The sequence below is a fragment of the Typopeltis vanoorti genome, chromosome 20 (assembly GCF_054136105.1).
Source record: "Typopeltis vanoorti isolate ZY-2024b chromosome 20, IOZ_Tvanoo_1.0, whole genome shotgun sequence".
Classification (NCBI taxonomy): Eukaryota; Metazoa; Arthropoda; class Arachnida; order Uropygi; family Thelyphonidae; genus Typopeltis; species Typopeltis vanoorti.
In genome coordinates this window covers 71,531,259-71,554,127 of record NC_143568.1, presented here as the reverse complement: position 1 = coordinate 71,554,127, position 22,869 = coordinate 71,531,259, and the positions used below count along the sequence as shown (strand labels likewise).

Genomic DNA, 22,869 nt, shown 5'->3' with positions numbered 1-22,869 from the left:
TTAATAATTTATAATGAATGTTTGTTATAACCGATTAAGTATCTGAAAACGCAAAATCACATAGCAGATATGGTAAGTTTATTTAGTATTACCATTTATATTGCAATAATGTTAATATTAAGCAGCATATTTGTCTTGTTGGCAACTCATAATCGAGTTACAAGAGAGATATTTCGTTTACTAACTGTGGGAAGTTATATTTCAAATATTAGTGTGAAAATTAAAATAAACATTGCGCCTACACCGTGGACAAAAGTGAAAAATAAGTTGCTGTATATCTTGTTGCTTGTTTTGCCCATTTCAAGAATTTTTATTATTATTCTAATACTTTGAATTTCTTCATACTTGAATGTATGATTATTATCTAAATGCTTGAAAGAAAAGATCGAATGAAACTAGGTACTTACTAGCATGGAGCGTGCTTCGTTTTTATGAGTTTGTTGAGCTATTTGTATTTGTAAGAGAGCCCAAATGGCTAACTCTTCCCTCCCCCCCTCTCATCCCATTCAGGTTTGTTGAGACGATGAAGGGAAGAACCAAGATAATGAGCTTTTCTTTTTTTTTTTTTTTTTTGTATTCGATTCCATTGTCTGCTTGTTATAGTCAGTTTGTTTTAGATAATGTTTTCCCTTCGTTCAACAAATAGATAAAGAGCGTTGTCGAAAAGATTTTTTTTTTTTCCTTGTATATGTGACACACCTGGTCATACAAATCAAATAATTAATGGCAAACAATATTTTTGCTATCAGGGAAAAATGTAAGGGAAAAAAAAAGAAAAGAGAAAACAACCAGTATTTACGTTGATGGATATTAATGTCTACAATCTAAAATCGTGATGAAAATTCGTCTCTGTTTATTAATGTAGCAAAAAAAAAGGGGGGGGACACACGAAATCCATCGACATATACTCATTTCCTTGTCAAAAATAAAGATTACCAGAATAAAATAGTAGTCTAAATGCGGATTAATTCTATATAAATTCAATTTTTCTATTATATAAACGTGGGTCTACCACCACCGAATTTTGAATGACCCCAGAAAGAGAGAGAGAGAGAGAGAGATATCATTGGATGTACCTGAACTCAAAATTCAATCTCCACTTTTATCTCTCCCACTCTGTCCCCCTCTCAGGGAAACTATTAACAGATACATTTTAAAATGACGATGGGAAGACCATAATATGAACAGATTATGGTCTACTTATAGTCCGGATCTTCTGCAAATATGATTTTTGTAGCAGATGTGCCAACCTTGAGGACTTGGTTGGCCGAATGGATGGTTTCCATTTGGCATATATGCTCATGCGAATAAATGTATTTCATCGAACACCAATGTACTTTTTGAACAAGTAAATAAGTGCATGAAAAAAAAAGTTCCATATTTGGCCCTTCGTAAATAGTTGGTCTCATACGGAGGTGGTAGGCTTTTTCATCCCGCAAATTAGGCAACCAGAGGAACCCATACATTTACCAAATATACATTGGCATCATAGTCTTAACTGCTTCTTAACCAACTAACCAACCCGAATCATCTAACCATCAGCCACAGTTTCTTATCTTTATTGGGCGCGATTCATATAAAAAAACGGGTTCCACATAGGCCAATATATTTATAAAGCTTTGTTTTAAAAGAAGGAATTTTTACGCTATTTTAACTGTTTGGATCTCGTATTCTATGGTTACCAGGTTTTCTTCCTATAAAGTCCGAAACTTGATATAGTCATTATGCCTGCATGATTGCTAACAGTACGTATTTCATGTGTGTGGTTAATGGTTTACGAAAACTTTGACCCTTTTGACCTAAAATAACGGACCACCTTTATGGTGGGATAGCCCAGAATGCTCATTAAGGGTTAATATCCAGCGAGGGCGAATGTCTTAATGAGGAAGACAACCACACCTTCCTGTCTAAAGTTCCTCTTCACCTGCCACCGGGAGCCGAATGTCATTTGCAGTGTGGGTCACTTAAGTCTTATTTCCTCGCCCACCTACCCCGTCCCTAAGTGGTTAACGATCGTCGCAAGCAACCGCTGTTCTTCCAATTCCAGTGTCTCCTTGAAACAGAATTTTTCTTGTAAGCCATCGCGTCTTTCGGCGGGGTCATTTGTCACCGTGACAACACTGCTTAGCGTTGCCTCGGTGGGGTAACTCATTAACGGTCAGTCGGTGATTTTTGTTGGACGGCCGGAAGGGAGAACGTAGTATCGGGCGATGTGATGCTGTTGCTGCTTCGTCCCGCTACTGTGAACTCAAGACTCCGCCCACATTGTTGGAGTTCGGTGGCCATCTGGTGGCGAGAGTGTCATAGTGCACGTTTTCGCGTGCGGTAGTTCCATTTGAGTTAGTGACAGTGAGAGTGAGACGACAATTCACGGTGTGCCGACGGATAGAGGTTCGGATAATACACTGGCTTCTAAAACATATCGCACAGCGATCGCTGGCTTTAAAAGTAAGTACGAGTCTTTTTTTTTTTTTTAAATAAGAACACGATCATGAATTCTGTAATAATCATTATTGAAGACGCTCTATGCAAGAGAATTCGCATTCCCTAAACACATATAGTAATTTTTTTGGGGGAGAGATGGACCGAGTCCTTGACTCTTTATCCCTTCATCTGATTGAAGAAAATCTGTGTGGATAGGGTGTTATAGTGCTATGAGCTCTGATCATGGCAGGAGGGTAGCAGCCGAGCCTCAGTTAAAACTTCATTGGCTACCCATTTTAGTCGCCTATTCTTATCCCGGCCACCACACTGGAAACACATAGTAACTTGGAACTTCATTGGTTGATGGACTGAGTCCTTGACTCTTCATCTGGATTTTAGTTTGTGGGTGATGGAATTATTGTGGATAATTTACCCGCTCATTGTGAGCATTGTAGGCTGTATCAGCTTTCTCTTGAGATGGAGGATTTCGGTTTTTTTATATTTGATACGATCTGAGGGTTTGTAGTCCGCTGCCTGTCGAATTAGCTAATTATCTGTGATTGTGAAGAATTTCTCTGCAATGCCTATCATGTAGGTCTTGATATCTGGAAGATTAGCTTGGTGTAACTAGATGTGTCTGATGAACCACGGGGCATTAAATGCCATTCTTAGGCATTTGTTCTGGATTGTCTGTAATCTGTTTGATGTTGCTTTTAGCTTGACCCTAGGTTGGAGAGGCGTAAGTTAGTTGTGGTCTGATCACTAATTTGCAGAGGAGAATTTTGTTGCTTATGCTTAGGAAGCTGTTCTTATTCAAAAGTGGATAGAGCTGTGCTATGATCTGACTTGCTTTAGTAGCGACACTATCTATGTGTCTCTTGAAATTTAGGCGTCTATCAAGATGAACTCCCGGATATTTGGTAGAATTGTACCAAGGGATGATTTTACCAAACATTTGTATGCTTGTATTCGGTTCTGCTTTACGTCTTTAAGCCAGTCCTTATCCTTATAAGGACTAGCTTAAAGGGGCGAAGCAAGAATGCTTTTCATCTTCCCAGTTATCTGTAGAGGACAGTGTAGGGATAAAGTGTTAATTGAGCTATTAAAACTCTGATCATAGCAGGAGGGTAACAGCAATAGCCGAGCCTCAGTTAGAACTTCATTGGCTACAGCATTGCCATCCATTACCCTACAAGGGTATTAATCACCGCATCTTAGGGTCGATTCTCGAAAAGTGCATGAACCCAATCCTCCAGTTCATTGACTGCAGGAACATAGTAACATTCGTTAGATGAATACTCGAATAAAAGATATGTAATTATTTTATAAGTGTAAGAATAAATTGAATATTTAAAGAAACTATTTTAAAGATTATTCATTAATCTTTAATATTTTTTCATATATTATTAAATTATTTAATTTTTTATATTTATTTTTATAATCTAATTTTCTTTTTTTTACAAAAGATTGATCAGATGGAAATTTTCTCAAGATATGATTCCTAATTAAGGCGATATATGTATCTGCGAGCACATTCTCTTGCTACATATTTTCGAATAGCGATATTTGTATATTATCTTGCAGTATATATGTGTGTGCATCAGCACAATCACTTGGAAGAAAAAAAATTGCATGACAGATGTAGTTCAGAGGTTTTTTTTTTTTTTTTTAATAAATAGTTACGATTAAAAATAATTCTAAAGATTTTTCTTAATAATTCTAAAAATTTTATTTTTAACAATAATAAATTTAGGAATCTCATAGTTGAAGCCATTGAACGAGAGGAATTTTATTAACATTTTAAAAGAAAACTAAGTAAGAGAAAACATTTAAGAGTAAACTCACGGAGACAGGCTTTTGCTAACTCGTCACCTTATCACTGGAGCAAGGTGGGAAGGAGATTATTATTAAATAAGGTGTAACGCTATTTTGATTATCTTAAAATATTAATCTCAACTTAGTTTAATGCTAATTTAAAATAATTACGGTATGTATGTATGTATTTATTAATGCAGTTAGGCAAATATGTAAAAATATCTAATATATGATTCTATCGACCTTTCACAATCCTTATCATAAATGCGTTTCTATAACTTTTTTCATAACATATCCTGAATTGTTCATTTTTAGGTTAAATAAACCAGTGGCCATGAATATGTTCTATGGCAAACGACTCCTATCTCCGTTTCTGAACGTGCTCAACAATAAAACATGCAATAAATTATAATGAAAATGTCAGTACTAGATACAGTCTAAAGCCATGCATGTAATATAAAATGAGAAGTATTTTTGCCTTGTTTCAGGTAATCTTTCGTAAATGGGAATTTGTTATTCGTATTCTGTGAAATACTAAATCATTTACTATATTTTTTAAGATTAATTTAAAAGGACAGTTGATATTTTTATTAAAATTTAATACTTTATAATGTAAAATTTTAAAAATATAAGTAATTTACTTCGGACACCTTTTTATTTTTATCATTTTGAAAATTGATATTGTTGTAAAGTTTGTGTTTAAAAACAATCCAATACTCTTGGAGGGTAATGGATGGCAATGCTGTAGCCAATGAAGTTCTAACTGAGGCTCGGCTATTGCTGTTACCCTCCTGCCATGATCAGAGCTTGAATAATAGCTCAATAACCTTATCCATACACTGTCCGCTACAGATAACGGGGAATATGAAAAGCATTCTTGCTTCGCTCCTTTAAGCCAGTCCTTATAAGGATATAAGGTTTAGCAAAACTTGTCATGATTTAATTGAGGTCGTGGTTATGCTCTGGAGATTTGTATTCCAGAAAATATTTTTATTTTTAGCAAAAGGTAATCATGATTTAATTGGGGTCGTGTTCTGAACATTTGTATTCCAGAAAATAATCAGTGATGATTTTGAAAACGAATTATCTGAATAGTCAGCAGCTACCAGCCAAAAATAAACAGACGTGTGGGAGATACACTCGACATTCCTTCATTATTTCTAACACAAAACAAGTAGTAAGTTCCCGGATATAGACATCATCACTTATTCACACCTCATCTCATTCCATCATATAAAGCTCTGAAGCGGATGCCAAAATATTAACATTTGAACGGACTGAGAGCAATGAGGAGGTAGTTCATCTTGCTCTCTCCCCCCTTTCCCGGACTTTATCAGGGACCCTAATGGCCTCCATTCCAAATTATAATTTCTGTAGCAGTTACACCGTGACAAAATGACATCACCGCGAATAAGCCCGACGCCATGATGTCGGCCGAATTCTCTAATTAAAAGAGCCGTACACTTCCGAACCATTATGACTAAACGCGAAATTTTGTCATAAATATTCACCTTTTCCCCCCCGTCACACTTTCATGGTGGGTTTAAGGTTATGTTCAGCACATAGTGATTGCATGTCTAGCGGGGGCGAGGGAGGGAATATTACCGTACGATCATTTTTGTCGATATTAATAAGTGTGTGGAACCTTGCTCATTTTGCATTCATCGTTAAAAGGAGAAAAAAATTCGATGTAAATAAACTGTGAAACAAATGTGTAAAGTCAGTAATACGCTTAATTCTTTAGTTTCTATATATACCGATAGATGGCATTATGTAAGGTTTTTATAGCATGCAGAACAATCTCTCCTGTGGGTCACCATCAAAAAATTATCATTTTTTTTAAAAGGAAAGCTACGACATTATGCAGAAGTTAAATACCCAGAGAGAACATGGATATTTGCATTATATTTCAAAGGCAGGGACCGTATACTGTGCAAATAAGACGTTCAGATTAGTTTGTGTCCCTTTGAACTGTTTGTCTTCGACTGAAGACAGACAGATAACTTTCGTTCCAAGAAATGTTCAGGCTATTTTTGGTTCGACTTGCTGAATACGAAAGATAAGAATGCGAATGTTGGATTGAAAACTCTACCACCCATATATACGTCATAATTTTCAAAGGTTAACTAGAGGACACCGTGTCAATTTTTCAAACAAAGATCGCCCATTAGGGGCCGGACCCCAATACCTTGTACTTGGCTTTGCAATTCTGTACCTCCCTAAGTCTGGCTATAGCGTTCGATCTTTCTTTTCGTTTTTTACCTTGAACTACCCTCTAATCATCTTGCTTCTCGCCATACTAGAGGAGTGAGTTAGGTGCATCTTCATGATAAACTACACCATAATTTTAACATCAAGGTAATGCTGGGGGGTTATTTATGACCTTCTGTTACATCTCGGTGGCGTGTTGGAGGTCAAGTTCGCTGAACGTATGAATGCAACAGTAGAAAATTTGAAAAACAAATGGATGTAAAGAGGTAAGCATAAAAATGTGTCTGTTCTACTTTAATCATGTATTTATACTGGGATCGGAGGGTCTTTAATGAAAACCGAAAGAAACGCACTTTCACATACTTGCAGACACCGTAATTACTAAGTAGCATCGTAAGATTAATGCATAATAAATCGAACGTCAGTTGCGATAATTTCTCAATATGTCTGTGCGCCCTCCGCATCGAATTTGAATGCTTTAAGGTCAAGGAGATGGATGAAATCTTTATTGGGTAAAAGGCATTTTTGACTTCCGTTTTTTTTCATCTTTATTTCGAGTTATAAGGATGAAATTTCTCTTCTAATTTCACTGCTTCCAATTTAAATCTTATCAAAACTAATCTAATTTTGTTTAATAATGTTTGAGATTGGTTACGACCAGAGTAGCTAAAGCCATAAGATGAATATATTTATCGATGTTAATTGCAACCATCAATAAGACTTGGAACTTACTGTCGTTAAAAAGAAGTTGCACATTGAAAAACCATACAGAATCACCAAGAATATTCAGCAATAGGTTTCATTTATAGAGAGCAGTGGTCACAGTAATAAGTAAATTCTCCAAGTATGAGTTCCATTGGACGATGAAAAAAATGCCTTATGAACCAGTTCTAAATGATCAAGTGAATTACGAATCAGCTCCACACAGAGCAGAAGAGGAAAATGGACTGCATAAGTGAATAAGAAGACCAAGCCAATTTTATTACATAACACCTCCAGAGAGTCCCAGGGCTCATCGTGGGAGGACTCTTTACATCCCACAACCTACCTCACACTACATTTACCGCTTACTATAGTATTTTTTATCTCTAATTGCGCATGTTCGCTGGCCGATTTTCCTGTATAAGGGATGAACAGAACCACAGTTTCCGGGAAAACCCAGCTACCTCCATTAACTCACCTACAATTGATAAAGCCCATATAAAGATTTTTCTCCGCATAGCGAGAATCAAACTCAGGTCTTTCCTCGGAGGACGCAATGTCCCACCGTGCTTCTACTATAAAATTAGTGACATGATAAGAATAGTTGAGTTGGTGGACATGTCGTCAGAAATGAGGAAAATTAGGTTATGATGAAGATATGAACATGCCACTCACGAGCTGTTATATAGACTGGAAACTGCTGTGTAGATTAAACTCGGACCTTTCCAAACTCCTTTATCCCCCTCATTTTCCACCTAACGTGTTTCACAAACAGCTTCGGTTACGGTGGGATTTGAACGCGTGGTCTGTTGGTGGACAACACAAACGACGTCCACTCGGTCAACAAAGCTGGATAATTGGATTAGCACCAAGATTACTAAAAGCGGTATCACGAGGTATCTGAAAGCTGTCGGATGCTGTGCTATTTGTCAATTAGGTGCGTCTTCTGGTATTTTAGGAAGAATAAAATGGAGTTTCTTTAGAAGCAAACATTGACAACTTTCTGAAAGCGGCTAACACACACAAAAAAAAAAGTTTTTCAAGGAAGGAACAGACTGCTGACTAGCTACCGTAAGGAATAAAATATGGAAAGTTTATTAATATGGAAGCGTTTCTAATTTGATTTTTTTTTTTCTTTTTCTGAGCTTTCATTCCTTAAATTTTGGATTTTCCTTCTGCAAAATAGACAAACTAGCCTAAGAATGCACTCTAAAACGAACCGAATTACTGACATTACGACGACAGGCTGTCTACAGAATGGCATCAGTGCAGGCGACTAATTGGGTGGTCCAAAGTAGTGTTTCACAGTCAGTCCAATCTACGCTGTAGGTCAGTAAAACTATCATTTTAGCCGATCCACAAGTCTACGGGGCTAACGCCTCGAGCGGGATGAAACTGGAGGAAGCCTGAATTGAGCATCAATTATTCCTCTTGGCCCTTTTCTTTAGTCAATTAAAATGCACTTCAGTAACTGTAGCAGCATTTTTGTTATTACACAAAGTGCAAATCAGTTGTAGGACACGATAAACCGCGCATTTCACAGGTAGCTCCAAGTAAATTACAAATACACAATGGCGATAAAACAATTACCTTTGGATCCTAACCAAAACAAGAAAGAAAAACGTTTGGAGTACTCTCCAGCGATAAGTAAAGTGCAGATATTGAAGGATATCTCTCGCTGTGCGAGGTCTGTTCACACAAGGTATCGTACAAACATGTTACTATACCTTGACATTTCCTCGGACATCGATAGTGTACTCAAGTGGCTTAACTAACTGTCATCTGCTATCATGAAGTCAAAAGTGGACCGACAAGCCCGTAGAATCGATAACAACTTGCACTATAACACCTAACAGATTTACAACAACAGCCTTTATCACCCACTGTGTTTATACAGCTATTCAGCTGAACGTTTGGCCGCAGTATGTTGTTGTTGGGATGGATGATGTCTGATATTTAGTCCTAGCATTACACTACCGATTATTCTGTTCGAGCAAGCGCCGAGGAATGTATGACCCAAGATTATCCATCAGAATACGATGACTATTAGATTTTTTTTTTTCATTTTCATTAATAAATAGCCACACTTTAGCGACGTAAATGCTGTGTTTTCCGACACTGCATTATTTCTGGTTGCCTTTTGCGCATTTTTGGGATCTAATCTTAAATAAAGTTTTCTGGATTGTTAAGTAGGTAGATTAGATCCAAATCTATGTTTTCTTTGTCCTTCCACATTGCATCAAATCTTAGTTGCTCTGGTACAAACTAAACACCCAATCAACACACACGCACGCACATACCGATGGGTCGTCCCTTTATTAAAAAACAGCTGTTCCATCTGCAGGTTTTCAGAAAGCTCCAATTGTTCTTTGCTAAAGGATATTAAAGTGAAACATTGTCACTCTATTTCTTCAGGGAAGGAGACTGGAAGAGCAGCTGCAGGAAAATATCTTTTACTTGTCATGCGCTATCCACAGGTGTTGTATGTATGGATGACTTTCCTCCATACTTTACTGATTTATATGCCGGTGCATCCGGTTTTGGACTGCATTTCAGTCTTAGAAGGCGTTCAATATTCGATATGCAGGTCGTAACAAACTTGAAGATAACTTCGAATTCTTATTAATATAGAATAACCTAAAATAATAGATTGTATTTGAATATAAGAGATACATATCGTATTATTTTTATAACGAAGAAAATGCACCGAGTTAGCTGCGATTACAGCAGTTCAAATTCCAGATATGGCTAGTCGATGATAGTAACAGATTTTTTTCTTTGTTAAATTATGTCGAAGCGACAAAGAAATAACTGTTGAGAGTATGTTGAGAAAATATCTTAAGATATAGAGTCACCATAAATTACAAGTGGTGGGATAAAGTTAGCAATAATTACATAATAAATGTAGTCATTTTATGCCTTTCTCCCCCTCCTCAAAGGTCGTAAGCCCATAAGTACAGTTTGTGGACTAAGATTTAGATAATCCCTAAACTCTAGAGATTAAATGTGGAACTGGAAAGTTCTGATAAACACCTAGAACAAGAACGATATTAAAGCGACTGATATAATCATAAGAAAGAATATCTTAAAACCCTTTAACCTCGATGTTTCATTAAGTTAGGTTACGTTTTCTTTCTTGTTGTTGTTTGTTTTAATATCATTTTTGTTCTAGGTGTTTATCAGACCTTTAAACAATATTTGTCTTACTAATTCTGTGTGGAAAGGGCTTCTGCGATCGTACCATCCTAAAAATCTTTATGAGGGATTGAATTCGACAAGAGACGTCAAAATAAGATCAAAACTGACTAGATGAGATCTAGGCTTAATTATTGTTACTTGAAAGAAATTAGCTACCAGTCGGCAAACTGTAAAACGTAATTTGAAAATCCAAATGTAGATACTGATAATTTATAATTAAAATTCAATAAACAATTCTTTTTTCAACTTCAGTTACTTTAAAGATCAAATAAATCAGATTTATTTTGCGTCTCCAGAAAAATCAGTAGACTGTGACAACGTTCCTGATCTTTCTGGAGATTTGTTTTCATTGCATTTTAATATAATTGCACGGTTCCTTCTTTCTCCAACTTAAGTTTGCTTTCCTCCTATGCTTGGAGCTAAAAAAAAATAAGTGAGAAATCTGTCAGCACCGAATAATTCCTTTATTTCTCGTTGTACAGTGATTTCAATGATCAGCAAAATAAAAACCAAAGTAATTTGCTTCAATAAGTATTTCGTCTTTCTCATTGAGTGCGTTTCTTTATTTTGGGAGGTCGTTTTTTTCTATCATTAATGATTATTCGTTGTAATTTTTATTTGAATCCATTACTGCCTGTTTTTCTGCATTCTTATCCGACAGCTGAGGTAAATTTGAATTACAAATACATTTTTTTCTCTCTGTTAATTTGTTTATGTTCATTTGTTCGATGTCTAATGTGTAGTTGGCCTGTAATTATTTACTTTCATCTTTTTTTTTCTTTTCCTTTAATGTCCTGAATCTGCACCAGATTTTAATAACATTCTTGGATGGTGTTGATTTTATTATCTTTTGATATTTATACTTTTTTAAAAAAAATGAAGCTTCAAATGGTAGTTTCTGATTAACTGTTTGTAGAAATGTGTGTGTGTGTTTGTTTGGCCAATATAATGCATGCTTATATCGATCGCAACAGAGTCGATGCTTACATTGGGTTTGCTTTACATATGACGAGAATAAAATTAAAAAAAAAAAAAAATTGCATCAGACAATGGGCGCATTGCTAACAATATTTCTCGACTTTTATATATATAAAGTATGCAAATAATCTAATCCCAAGTATGCAAACTTAATTGTTTGCATACTTGGGATTAGGAGATAAAATAACTAAGTTTATAAAATAACTTGGCTATCCTAATATACAATATCCTCCAGTTAAAAATTTTATTATATCTATATCTCCTCCAGAGATTTTTATTAAAAATAAAAACACCTTGTTGCAACTTCTATAGGTAAAGTTGATAAGGCTCTGTATTAATACCCTTGGAGGGTAATGGATGGCAGTGCTGTAGCCAATGAAGTTCTAACTGAGGCTCGGCTATTGCTGTTATCCTCCTGCCATGATCAGAGCTTTAATTGCTCAATAACACCTTATCCATACACTGTCCTCTACAGATAACGGGGAAGATGAAAAGCATTCTTGCTTCGCCCCTTTAAGCCAGTCCTTATAAGGACTTTAAGAACCTGAGATATTTGAGTCAACGGAGATTGATTCATTCAATCCAATACACTTGGAGGGTAATGGATGGCAATGCTGTAGCCAGTGAAGTTCTAACTGAGGCTCGGCTATTGCTGTTACTCTCCTGCCATGATCAGAGCTTTAATAGCTCAATAACACCTTATCCCTACACTGTCCTCTACAGATAACGGGGAAGATGAAAAGCATTCTTGCTTCGCCCCTTTAAGCCAGTCCTTATAAGGACTTTAAGAACCTATTCTTTTCAAAGGCAACTGTGCATCCTAACAGACTGATCCAACTGGCCGCTGACTATGATGCAACGGACTATTCTAAGCACAAAAGACCTAAAGCCATCCTAAACCCCCTCACTGAGTATTAATCTCCTAGCCCAATCAGGGCGAGCAATATAGCTCATAAACTCTTTCTACTCACAGTCTCTGTTAAGATAGCCGGGAATATGAAAAGCTTTTGCTTCACCCGTTAAGCCAGTAATGTTACTAGTTACTAACTTTAAGAACCTTGGTATTTAGGGTCTAGCTACTCACTGAGGATGAAACCGGTCTGGGTAGTGACCCCACCCATAATGCATTGCAGTATACATCTTCTAGTGAGATGTGCTTTACATTATGGGAAAATACTAAGAATAGTGATCAGAGCTTTACAATGAGTTGCCCTGGTGTTGTATCTTTAGACTTGAACTTTGTTTCAGACGCAAACTTAAATTGTTTGCATACTTGGGATTAGGAGTTAAAATAACCAAGTTTATATAAAATAACTTGGTTATCCTAATATACAATATCCCCAAGTTAAAAAATTTATTATATATATATATACAAGATGGCCCATAAGTCATGAAGGGGGTTAAACATTTAATATCTTTTTTATTTATTAATTATTATCATTATTATTATTATTGTTATAATGAGCTACATGTCCCATGACAGGTGTTAATGTTTCTGGTTGTAGCGCCCCAATTTCTGCACGAACGTTCTCTTTCAGCTGTTGGATTGTCTGGGGGGCTTGTTCACATGCACCTTTTCCTAGAAAGTAAACCCCTAGGAAGAAGTCGGGAGCAGTCAGGTGTGAAGAACGTGATGGCCAATTAATTGTAGATCTTCGCAAAATGATTAAATATGTCGATTTTCAAAATAAAATTTGGACGATTTTTGGTTCGTTGTTGGGTTATGAACTTTTCCATGATTAATTTCTCAATTGTTTCTTAGAATACCTGAAAAAAAAAAAATAAATAAAATGAAAAATTAATAATCGAAAAAGTTATTCCCATTTTTTTCATTTCCTGTCCACCTCTCTCAGTAATAATAAATTACAAATGAAATGCTAATGTATTAACTAATATAAACTATTTTATTATAAAAATATTAGATCATTCGTGTCGTTAAAAGACGATGGCCTTTGCGTGGAAAAACTGAGTTCGAATTCCGTGTAGGACACAGGGAATCTTTATAAGATCTTTTCATTTGACGCTGAGTTAGCCGGTCTCATGCGGTGGCGACGGGTTTCACAGACCAACCGATAAGAAGCACAAGCAGTTAACACACTCTTCAAATACGATTAACCACCCCATTTTGTATTAATTAGGTTTCTATGAAGCCAAATTATGTGACTATGAAGGCCACGAAAGAAATGTAATGATAAATTAATAATTAATATTTTATTATACAATTTTAATTATAAAAATGTAAATAGGCTACAACTGTGAGCTTTCTATGACAAAGTTCACAAATCTGTGCTTTGATTTTTTTAAAATTATTATTTTTATGCGAATCCCACCGATGAAAGGCTAATGTAAGGTTTGTAGGTGGTCTGATAATTCCAATACCAGACCACCTACAAACCTTACTCAAACTATGATAAAACACCCTCCTCTTCTCAAGCGTACTGCACACTAGGAGAAGTGAGGTGAGGTGGAGGGAACCTTACAATATAAACATATATATAAACAAAATAATTTTTTGTTTATATGTTGTCTCGATTCTGATGTCTTATGTTTCACTCAATTAAAAGAAAATATCTTGCGTCGCCAGCTGACTTTCGTTTATGACGGGGACATGTGCCAATTATTACTATTATTTTCTAAGGCGAATTTTTCTTTTTGGATTCCACTTCTTATGCCTTCCTTCTTTTTTCACTTGGGTCGTTTCTGTCTGGGATAAGACCTGTCGTTATTTTAACGATCTGCTATCTCTAATTCCAGTTCTCGAGAAACACCTGCCTCGAAATGGCTACTGTTTTAAAAACCGGATTTTGTTCATATTCCAGGAAGGTGGCTCCTCTATAATTTAAGCTGATAATTCTCCTCTTTTTAGATTATAATAGCAGTGCGTGCGTAGTTAAATTCTTCCTCTTCTTCCATTCCTTAATAGTTTGTTCACATCTGCCGATATTACATCATCCAAGGTGTTCGGGTTATTCAGACTCACGTGTTCCATTTTTAGAAGTACGGCCCACTTAACTAGCAAACGTAACATCTTAACTAACACAATTAACCTTTTTTTGTTTGTTTTGCTAGCTTCTTTCCATTCGCAGTCTCTCGGCTTTAGATCCATCAAGTTAAGAAATATGCACCGCTAAAGTTGATGAGTTAAGAGAACAAACTTGCAACATCAGAATGAGATCTTCGAAATCAATTCAATGAAGTTAACTTTTCTTGTACGATGATTGCTGAAGTTGTTTATTGGGTCTAGGGGGTTCGTTGGGAGAACGTAAAAGTCGATCTTTTCTTACATGATGGATTTTCTATTTGTGTATTGCTTTTCTCCGTTTTGTCGTAAAATAAATTTTCGACAGATAACTTTCTTTTGCGTGTACTAATGTTGGAGTGATGTAGATGATTTCAGGACCTCACATTTGCATCTGCAAAAAAAGGAATGTAGAGAACTTATAGTTCTATATATAGTTATGACTAAGTGTAGATGAAATTCATCTATACTTCGTCATTCATAAGCTTCGATGCTCAGAGAGGAATCTGAACTCACATCAAGTATATCATCCTCGAACACATTTTTCAAGTGTGCTTTCGCAGACGACTAGACTAATTTCAGGGACCTTGCGATCTATGGACCACAGGTCTGGAACCGACGCATCACCAGCATGCACTCCCTTTAAGATGACCTTAATTTTCATAATCGTCTTCGAAATAGTTCGTTAGGGTTTCTAATCTTTTGGTAAGGCAGTGTATAAGCTTTCTGAAATTTCCATGTTATTGTAAATTCATATCGGCGGCGTACAATTAACTTTCTCATTTCCGAAATTTCACAGTATCCACTTAGTTTTAAGCTTTACCATTCACCTTCTCCCCTCTCCAATCCATACTTGTAGTAAAATAACATTTGTAAACATCTATCTGCTATCTGTCAATGTCAGACGTAGTTAAACTACCACTTTCTCTCTACCTTACATCGCTACCAAGCAATGAGTTAACCTAATTCTGTATAATTAGCAGGTAAGGCAGTTAAGCTGAGTGCAGCCATCTCTACAGTGCGCTTGCATTTTCATGAACTGAAATGTCGAAGTTCTTTATTAAGAGAGAGAAGTGTTTGGTCAACTCATTACGAAATGTAGGGGAACACAACGAAGAATGGTACACGACTTTACATATTATTATCTTTAATATTATAAATTTAAAGTCTTAAGCACAACCAGAAGTCTCTACAAAGAGAAAAAAAAATTTTTTCTCTCCTTCCCAACACATCCACGTGGTAGAATTACTGTATAGCTGAAGGCTATGACAGATTTCTTGCCAGCGCCACCTGTCGTGAGAGCTGCAAGTTATTCAAAAACAATCATTACCGAATCAATGCACTCTGACTATGTGTGTGTGTGTGTGTGTTGCGTCAGCTGCAGCTCATGCCCCGGGACAGGAGCAGATGTTATGATCAGCTATTTTCGATAAACATGCTCTATAAAATATCGGTAAACGTTAAAGGGAAAAAAAGTGGAAAGAGCGAAGGACGCCAGGTGCATCTATTTGATCAGATTCAGATCTGGCACAACACAAGACCTTATAAAAGTTCCAATGAAAAACCGGCGACTTCCATTTTCACAGTTACAACACCTCGTCTGAACTCCATTGTGATTCAACAGGAACTGGATATAATTCTGCAAGAAATCCTAGGTATCACTCAATGTAAACACTCCTTGTGATTCAAAAACTGCTTATTATGCACTTAAATCTAGAATTATGTAAAAAACTTAAATACTGTTTTTGTATACTGCATGCTTTTTATTTTTAGATATATATTGATTTTTGCTGTTTTTTTTCCAGCTGTATGGTGATATCCATTATGGAGCAGTGGCGACATCTACTGAGTATTAGTATAATCTGTAGTTTACTATTGTTAGCAAATAGCAGGACAGCAGGTAAGATAATCTTGAGTACATTAAAATCCTCAGCAAGTTAGCAAATAGAATTAACATTTCCTGATAACAGACAAAATGTAATTAATTTAACAACAGGAATGTGGATGTTTACCTCTCGTTTTATAAAGTTATTAAGATTAAAATCTATTCACTGATTTCCATCTAACTTCTTACAAAATGCATGGATTTAGTTTACTGAAACAAGAGCACCATTGAATCTGTAATTATTTATTTATATTTATTGAATGCGAAGAGTTTTACCTGCCATTGTTTCGAGAATGCTAAACACACTACTACCGTTAATTCAACGGGTTTTAAACTATTCTAAAGGGTCTCTATTGGGAACTATAGCGTGACATAGTAAATAATCAAGTTTGTTGTGAGTCTGTCCCAGCCTAAAGCAGTAGTTTGAGAAGCTGTTCTAGGATAGGTTACTGTTTAGCAGAAATAATTTAAATAATTAAAAGCAGTTAAACATTATTGAAATGGGAATAGTTGTTTAGCTAAGTGGATGCATTTCCTTCCACAACGAATGTGGCTGTGTTCATTGTAGTTGGCCAAGCTTAAATGACATCGATTGCTTTGAATAATTTATATCCTCCGCGATACGTAGATGGCTCGAATGTTAAGTCGGTATTAATGCTATTTATTCAAGAGTAGTTTATCGAGCACACATACGGACTAATAATTATGATAAAATTTTCCTAAATGGTAAAGAGAAGTGATGATCCGTGGCCGTAATAAGATATTTGCAGTTTTCCATTATTATTAGAGTGCACGAAGCCCATAATAGTGTTAAGAAAGATTCATCTGTTTTGTTGAGTTATGAGGTCGATGTTCGCTGTTTGAGTGCAAAGAAAAGTCGGCCAATAATGTGACTTAAATTACATAAACGGGTTATGTAAAGGCATGTTTTGTGCAATTAAAAAAAAACTATATATGCAGAACGAAAACATGGCGGTATCTCCCATGAAGAATCAAAACAATGGGCTAGTTGTTGAGTCCGTTGAAGAGCTTCTAGATATGACCGTGGATCTGTAGAACTTCTTTGGCAGTCTGTTGAACTTTGATGGAGTAGACCTTTTCTCTAGGGTTGTTGTCAATTTTCTGTAGAGCAGCAGCAATTGCTGGACAAGAATAAATATGGACAGGTGTTAGTTCAACATCTGGATAGTTCTTGCATGTTTCATAGCTCCTACTACCGTCTGGCTGCATTTTTATGCCTTTAAAATGTTCCGTCCTTAGTCTGGTGATGATTGTGGTTATTTCTCTATTTTCATTAATTTCACTCATGGGCTAGTCCGAAGGGAGAATACATCCTTTTCAGAAGTCAGTTGAATATTTTAATTTCCACGAAACAGATCGAAGAACTCGCATATAACAGATATATAATATACGTGCTTTAATTTTCTGGCAATGGAATATTGTATATGCTTATGATATTCAACACTAAATCATTCAAAAAAAAAAAAAAAGGTAAGCTAACCTAATGAATCATCCCCCTTATCCTAGCGATGTTTATCTTTTAACAATAAAACAGTTTATTACATTCCTAAGTTTTTTGAATAAAGAACTAACGCGAAGGATTATTTGCAAAATTTCTAGACTTGGCTATAAAAAAAGTATAGCTGTAATTTACTTAAAAATAAATAAATAAAAATGAACAGTCATAATAATAAATTATTTGATACAAAAGGTTCAGGACTTCTACACCATTTGAATTTGTAATGGCGCTATATAAAATTTTGAAGTTCAAGAAGTATAACCGAGAGATGCGGTGATTAATAACCCTTGGAGGGTAATGGATGGCAGTGCTGTAGCCAATGAAGTTCTAACTGAGGCTCGGCTATTGCTGTTACCTTCTTGCCATGATCAGAGCTTTAATAGCTCAATAACACCTTATCCCTACATTGTCCTCTACAGATAACGAGGAAGATGAAAAGCATTCTTGCTTCGCCCCCTTTAAGCCAGTCCTTATAAGCTATAAGGAAGAAGTATAACCGCTCCTGCAATGCAGTTAGATGGATTATGAAATTGACAGGTGGATTTGTGAACAATTTTCAGGAGTTAGCATAACATGAATAATTTCAAGTTTGTCAGAATGTAAAGTTCACATTTAGATGGAACAGTTTACAACTTATTTTGAAGTAATTCGCTACAAGTAGATTTATATCAACTTGAATACAGTCTACAATTGAGCAGTTAATGTTTCATGCTTGATCTGTGTAAGGCAACACTAGCAGGCGGATCATCGTAGAATGCCAACTTGTACTCTCATCTCTTTGTTATCCGCAGTGCGAAAAGCCTCACACTTGTGGCAGAAGCATATCGGATTTCCAGGTGTCTGATGACCAGAATGTTTTAATACCACCCTGACAACTATAAGAGTTTTGAAATAGAGCTCAAATAAAATCTTGTCTCTGATTTCTTCCTGCTTCATTATGGAGTAGCGTGACACGCAGTGTTGGTCACCCATGCATGACCATCCCATTGTTGTGTGTGTGCACTTTATTTTTTATTTTTTGAGATTACCGAGGCATATTCGTCAATCTTATGAAGTCGAAACCGGAAAGATTTCTTAGTGTATATTCCCTTGGGCGTACGTGCATCTCCCTCACACACCATCTCAACTACTTCCTTGGTTATTAGATTGCCTGCTTGGTTGGAAAGTCATCCACCCACACGGTTGAAAACACACCTCCCCAGAAACTAACGTACTATGTGATTTGTGCAATAATCCTCCCTCCCTTTAGCTCTCCCTCCCCCGTCACATTTAACACACTGAGCCATGTGCTCCTTCCATCATACAGTCTTGAATTGTAGGAACTAAGAAAAACCAAAGAAAACACGTTGAGAGAGAAAAGAAAGAAAGAAAAAAAACAACCCTATAGGCAAGTTCACCTTAATGGCCACATTCCGACGACTAGTGATTGCCTTCCACCACCTTGCGTGCCCTGTTCTTTCCCAAGGCGGTTTGAGCTCTGCTATAATGTGAACCTTTCCCGTATTCCCCAGACTTCATAAATCTTCGAGGCCATCCGCAACAAATGACCTGTTTCCGTACGTTCAAAATACATCTCCCGTAGCCCGAAAAGGGCTGCGGATATTGCCTCTTAAAGATATGATACCGTTGTTGGTGTACGAGGTAGATACCGCACTGCTGTGGTATTTATTATCCCCCCCCCCTTTCTCTACATGGGGTGCAGAGTACTCACTTATTATAAACGTAGGGGGGCTGTGCTCACCTGCAGACTTGCTCTTTGCAATTTATCACCGACACACACACAGGTAGCCAAGCAGGTTTCAGGGCGCTCATTGTACTGTTAATTAATAAAGTCAGGTGTACCAGATGGATCCGCCCATTCCCTATGTGTGAGGACGTTGTGCAATAATTGACTAAGCTTACCATTTGCTAGTTAGGTTAATGCACTATATTAAAAAAGTTAAGGTTAACAGATGTTATCAATGGTCAAGACTTTTAGTACCGAATTAGTTTAAATCCAGAACTGCTCATAGGAGATGTTACTCAAATACATTAACATCTCTTTAAAGAATATGACTATTTCCAAAGGTTTATAAAAAAAAATAAAAAAATAAAAATGAAAAAAAAATTAATGGTATTTAAAAGTTGAAGAGAACGGTATGTAGCTTGTTTTATTACCATTTGTTGCTAGGAAAGGATATTTTATTGCTCCAACTTTATATCTACCAGACAAATTTCCTTGTCTACTATTGAAACAACGCGAGAAGATTCATTATGTTTCTTTGTCGTGTGGGGTTCCGAGGGACTTCCAAGTATATATTTTTTGACCGTGTGCGTTCACGGGATCGGTTTGCCTGTTCTGAGGGACGAAAAATTCGAGTTTCCGGGAGGAAAAAAACCCTCCACCTCCGTATGAGACCGATTAACTCACTTTTGGTCGAAAGAGACCAGATAAAGGTTGTTTCTCACATCATAGACGAGCATCGAACCCAGGTCTTTCCGACCAAAGGGCTTCGTCTATACCGACTGAGCTACGGAAGCTCTAGCAGATTCATTATAAGATACCGAATGATACTCATAGATAGGCAAATCAGAATGAAGTTCCTCTAGAAAGAGATGAAATAATGCAAGCCTTAATTTGTGATTTTTTCCCCTTGTTAGAAAGTAAAGAGTGAAAACAAGGAGTAAAAGAATCCCTGGGATGTTAACGTCCTGAAGAATTTGATTGTTGGCTATTCTAAAGAACACAAATGATAGTTGTTGTAAGGTGGATTGCGGTCATAAAAATTATTTGGGATCCTTAAAAAAGTAATCGAACAGTGGGATGGTAATATTTCTAGATTGTCAATCCACTATATCCTTTGTTCTTTTAGTATTATGAGTTATAAAGAAGGCATAAGAGAAAAAAGAAACTGGGGAAATACACAAAAAGAGGTCTTACTGGCGAACGTTTACTAAACATATCATTACTAGCGATGAAAAGTGAATCTACTTTAACCTAAAAATGAGTGGGTCAAACAGGGTGAAGGTTACAGTATGAGGGGAATTTTGAGGGCGTTGTACACTTTGATCTGGTTTCACAAGGTGTGTCATCAAGGCTGACCTCCATTATCAATCTGTTTTGATCACACGCTATTCGGCACTGTCAACCGAAAACTCTCCCTTTAAAACAATGTCAGACAGCAAACAGGAGTTAAAAAAAGAGAGACGGAGCTTCTCCCTAGCATCGATGCATCGTTCACACTGTAGAACATAATAGTATACATTTTAATGTATTTTTTTCTTAAATAAGAAAGCGCATGTGTAGATGGTAAAAGTCCTTAGTCTGATTTTTATGTTACATGTAATGAAGTCCCCCCCCCCCCCCTCTTTCTGGATTTTTTTCAAGTCACTTCAGACGTCCAGTTAGCAGAGTGGATGAAATACAACACCCACCGTAAAAGCATTCACAGACACTCTTGTCATAGTAGGACTTGAACCCACAATCTGAGGTTGGAGAAAAGAAAAATAAATAAATTAATTAAACAATAAGGATAAACCAAACTGAGTATGCCTCGCCATATTCGTATTCTTTTCATGGATTATATTTGGTAACATTGGCGGCTTGATTGGCCGAATATTTACGCGCTCTCCAACCAACAAGTGTGCATGGACGATGCTTGTGAATGTTTATGGGGGTGGGAGACGAATTTCATTACACGGTGTAAGTCCGCCGCTCCTAATGGAGGGCTGAAGAGCATGGTATCCGAACAGCGTAAAACAAAATAAATAAAAAATCCTTAGCGCGCCAACTGTACCAACGTACTATACCTTTCATGAGTGGGAGACACAAAAAAAAACCTTATAACCATCGCTTGGCCGGTGAGTCAAAGCTGATACCGCCAGACCAGCGATTTATTTCTGATTGCCTGAAGTGTTCTGTCCATTACTCTCTCCCCAGTTGATTTAAGATGACCTGCAAGGCACTATTGAATTGATAACCTTCTGTAGAATCCTCATAGACAACTGAACAAACTCTCCCTGGCATATTCATACTGTGTATTAACGACATGCAAATTTTAGGCCCACTACACGTGAACTTTCCCATTGGGGAAAAGTGTGTCGTGACCGCTGCCAGCGCAGTGTGCATGCTACTTACTTCTTCAAACAAGGCGAAGGTTGTAAAGTACTCAAAACTCTAACACAAACCACAACTCGAGCGACCGGAGCCATAAACATGACGTTCACATTGAAGACAAATGCTTTAGGGATGCAATGCCAGCATATTTCCTTTTAAAACAACCCCCCCCCCCCCCTCAGTAAACACAGAAACAGTCAATTTGAAGTAACTTTACAGTGCGTGTCAGTCTGCCATCGATGTCTGTTGCATGCATTTTTAGTTCATCTTTCTGAAGTAATGGGAAGTCATGCATTGGTAACCAAGCCCATTTGCGTGCTATACAAATGCGCTTTGAAGCTACCACCGAAGCGAGTTTATTTTACAAAGAGAAAAACTTTTTATTTTTCTAAAAAATAAATTTAAGATTCGTTTGCTTAGGTAAAAGCCCTAACGCGATAAACGAACAGTGGAAGGAGGGATACATCTTAATACTACCTTGCGAGACGTCAATTCGCGGAGTTTAAAAATGAAATTCCCTTTTACAACATCGCCAACTATCGCTTCGTCTAGTTGGATTTGTAGCTACGACACTCCGGGTAAAATACACAATGGCAGTACAGGAGAGTTCATTAGTGTCGCCCCTTCCCCAGGTGATAGTGGCAGGCGACAGCCCACTTGCTGTTATTACAGTTGTTTTTCTTGTTAGGTAACATTCAACCATAATTCCCAAGGTCTTCTGTATCATTTGGTGATCTCTCCCATAGTTCACTGTCGTTTTACGTAAATTCAAAAAGAATTATCCACTTTCTTTCAGTAAAAATTGCTCGAATGAGTTCATTGTAGCAATGGAAGGTGGGAAATTGCATTTGTAAGTAGGCCATGCTTTTATGTAGTCTCAAAACATCAATTTGGTGTTTTATAGTATTTTTCTTTGTTCTTGTAGGTAGGTGTAGTTTTATGAGTCGACTATATTTCCTCCAACACTGAAATATACAGGATTTCTAAAGTTGAATACGTACATGCAAACAACCATCATTAAA

The 22,869-nt window shown here is 36.7% G+C and overlaps 1 protein-coding gene across 7 annotated transcripts in view; it reads left to right on the top strand.

The window, feature by feature from the left end:
* LOC150095554 (latrophilin Cirl-like) overlaps nt 1–22,869 on the top strand; it is a 232,380-nt gene that overhangs the window by 44,640 nt on the left and 164,871 nt on the right. For 6 of the 7 annotated variants that reach the window (XM_090410733.1, XM_090410737.1, XM_090410739.1 and 3 more), the window contains exon 2: nt 16,153–16,247. In XM_090410733.1, the coding sequence (XP_090266859.1) occupies nt 16,153–16,247 (95 nt within the window). Of the gene's footprint in view, nt 1–2,385; nt 2,449–16,152; nt 16,248–22,869 lie in introns of those variants that run through there. The other variant, XM_090410735.1, reaches the window with a different exon arrangement.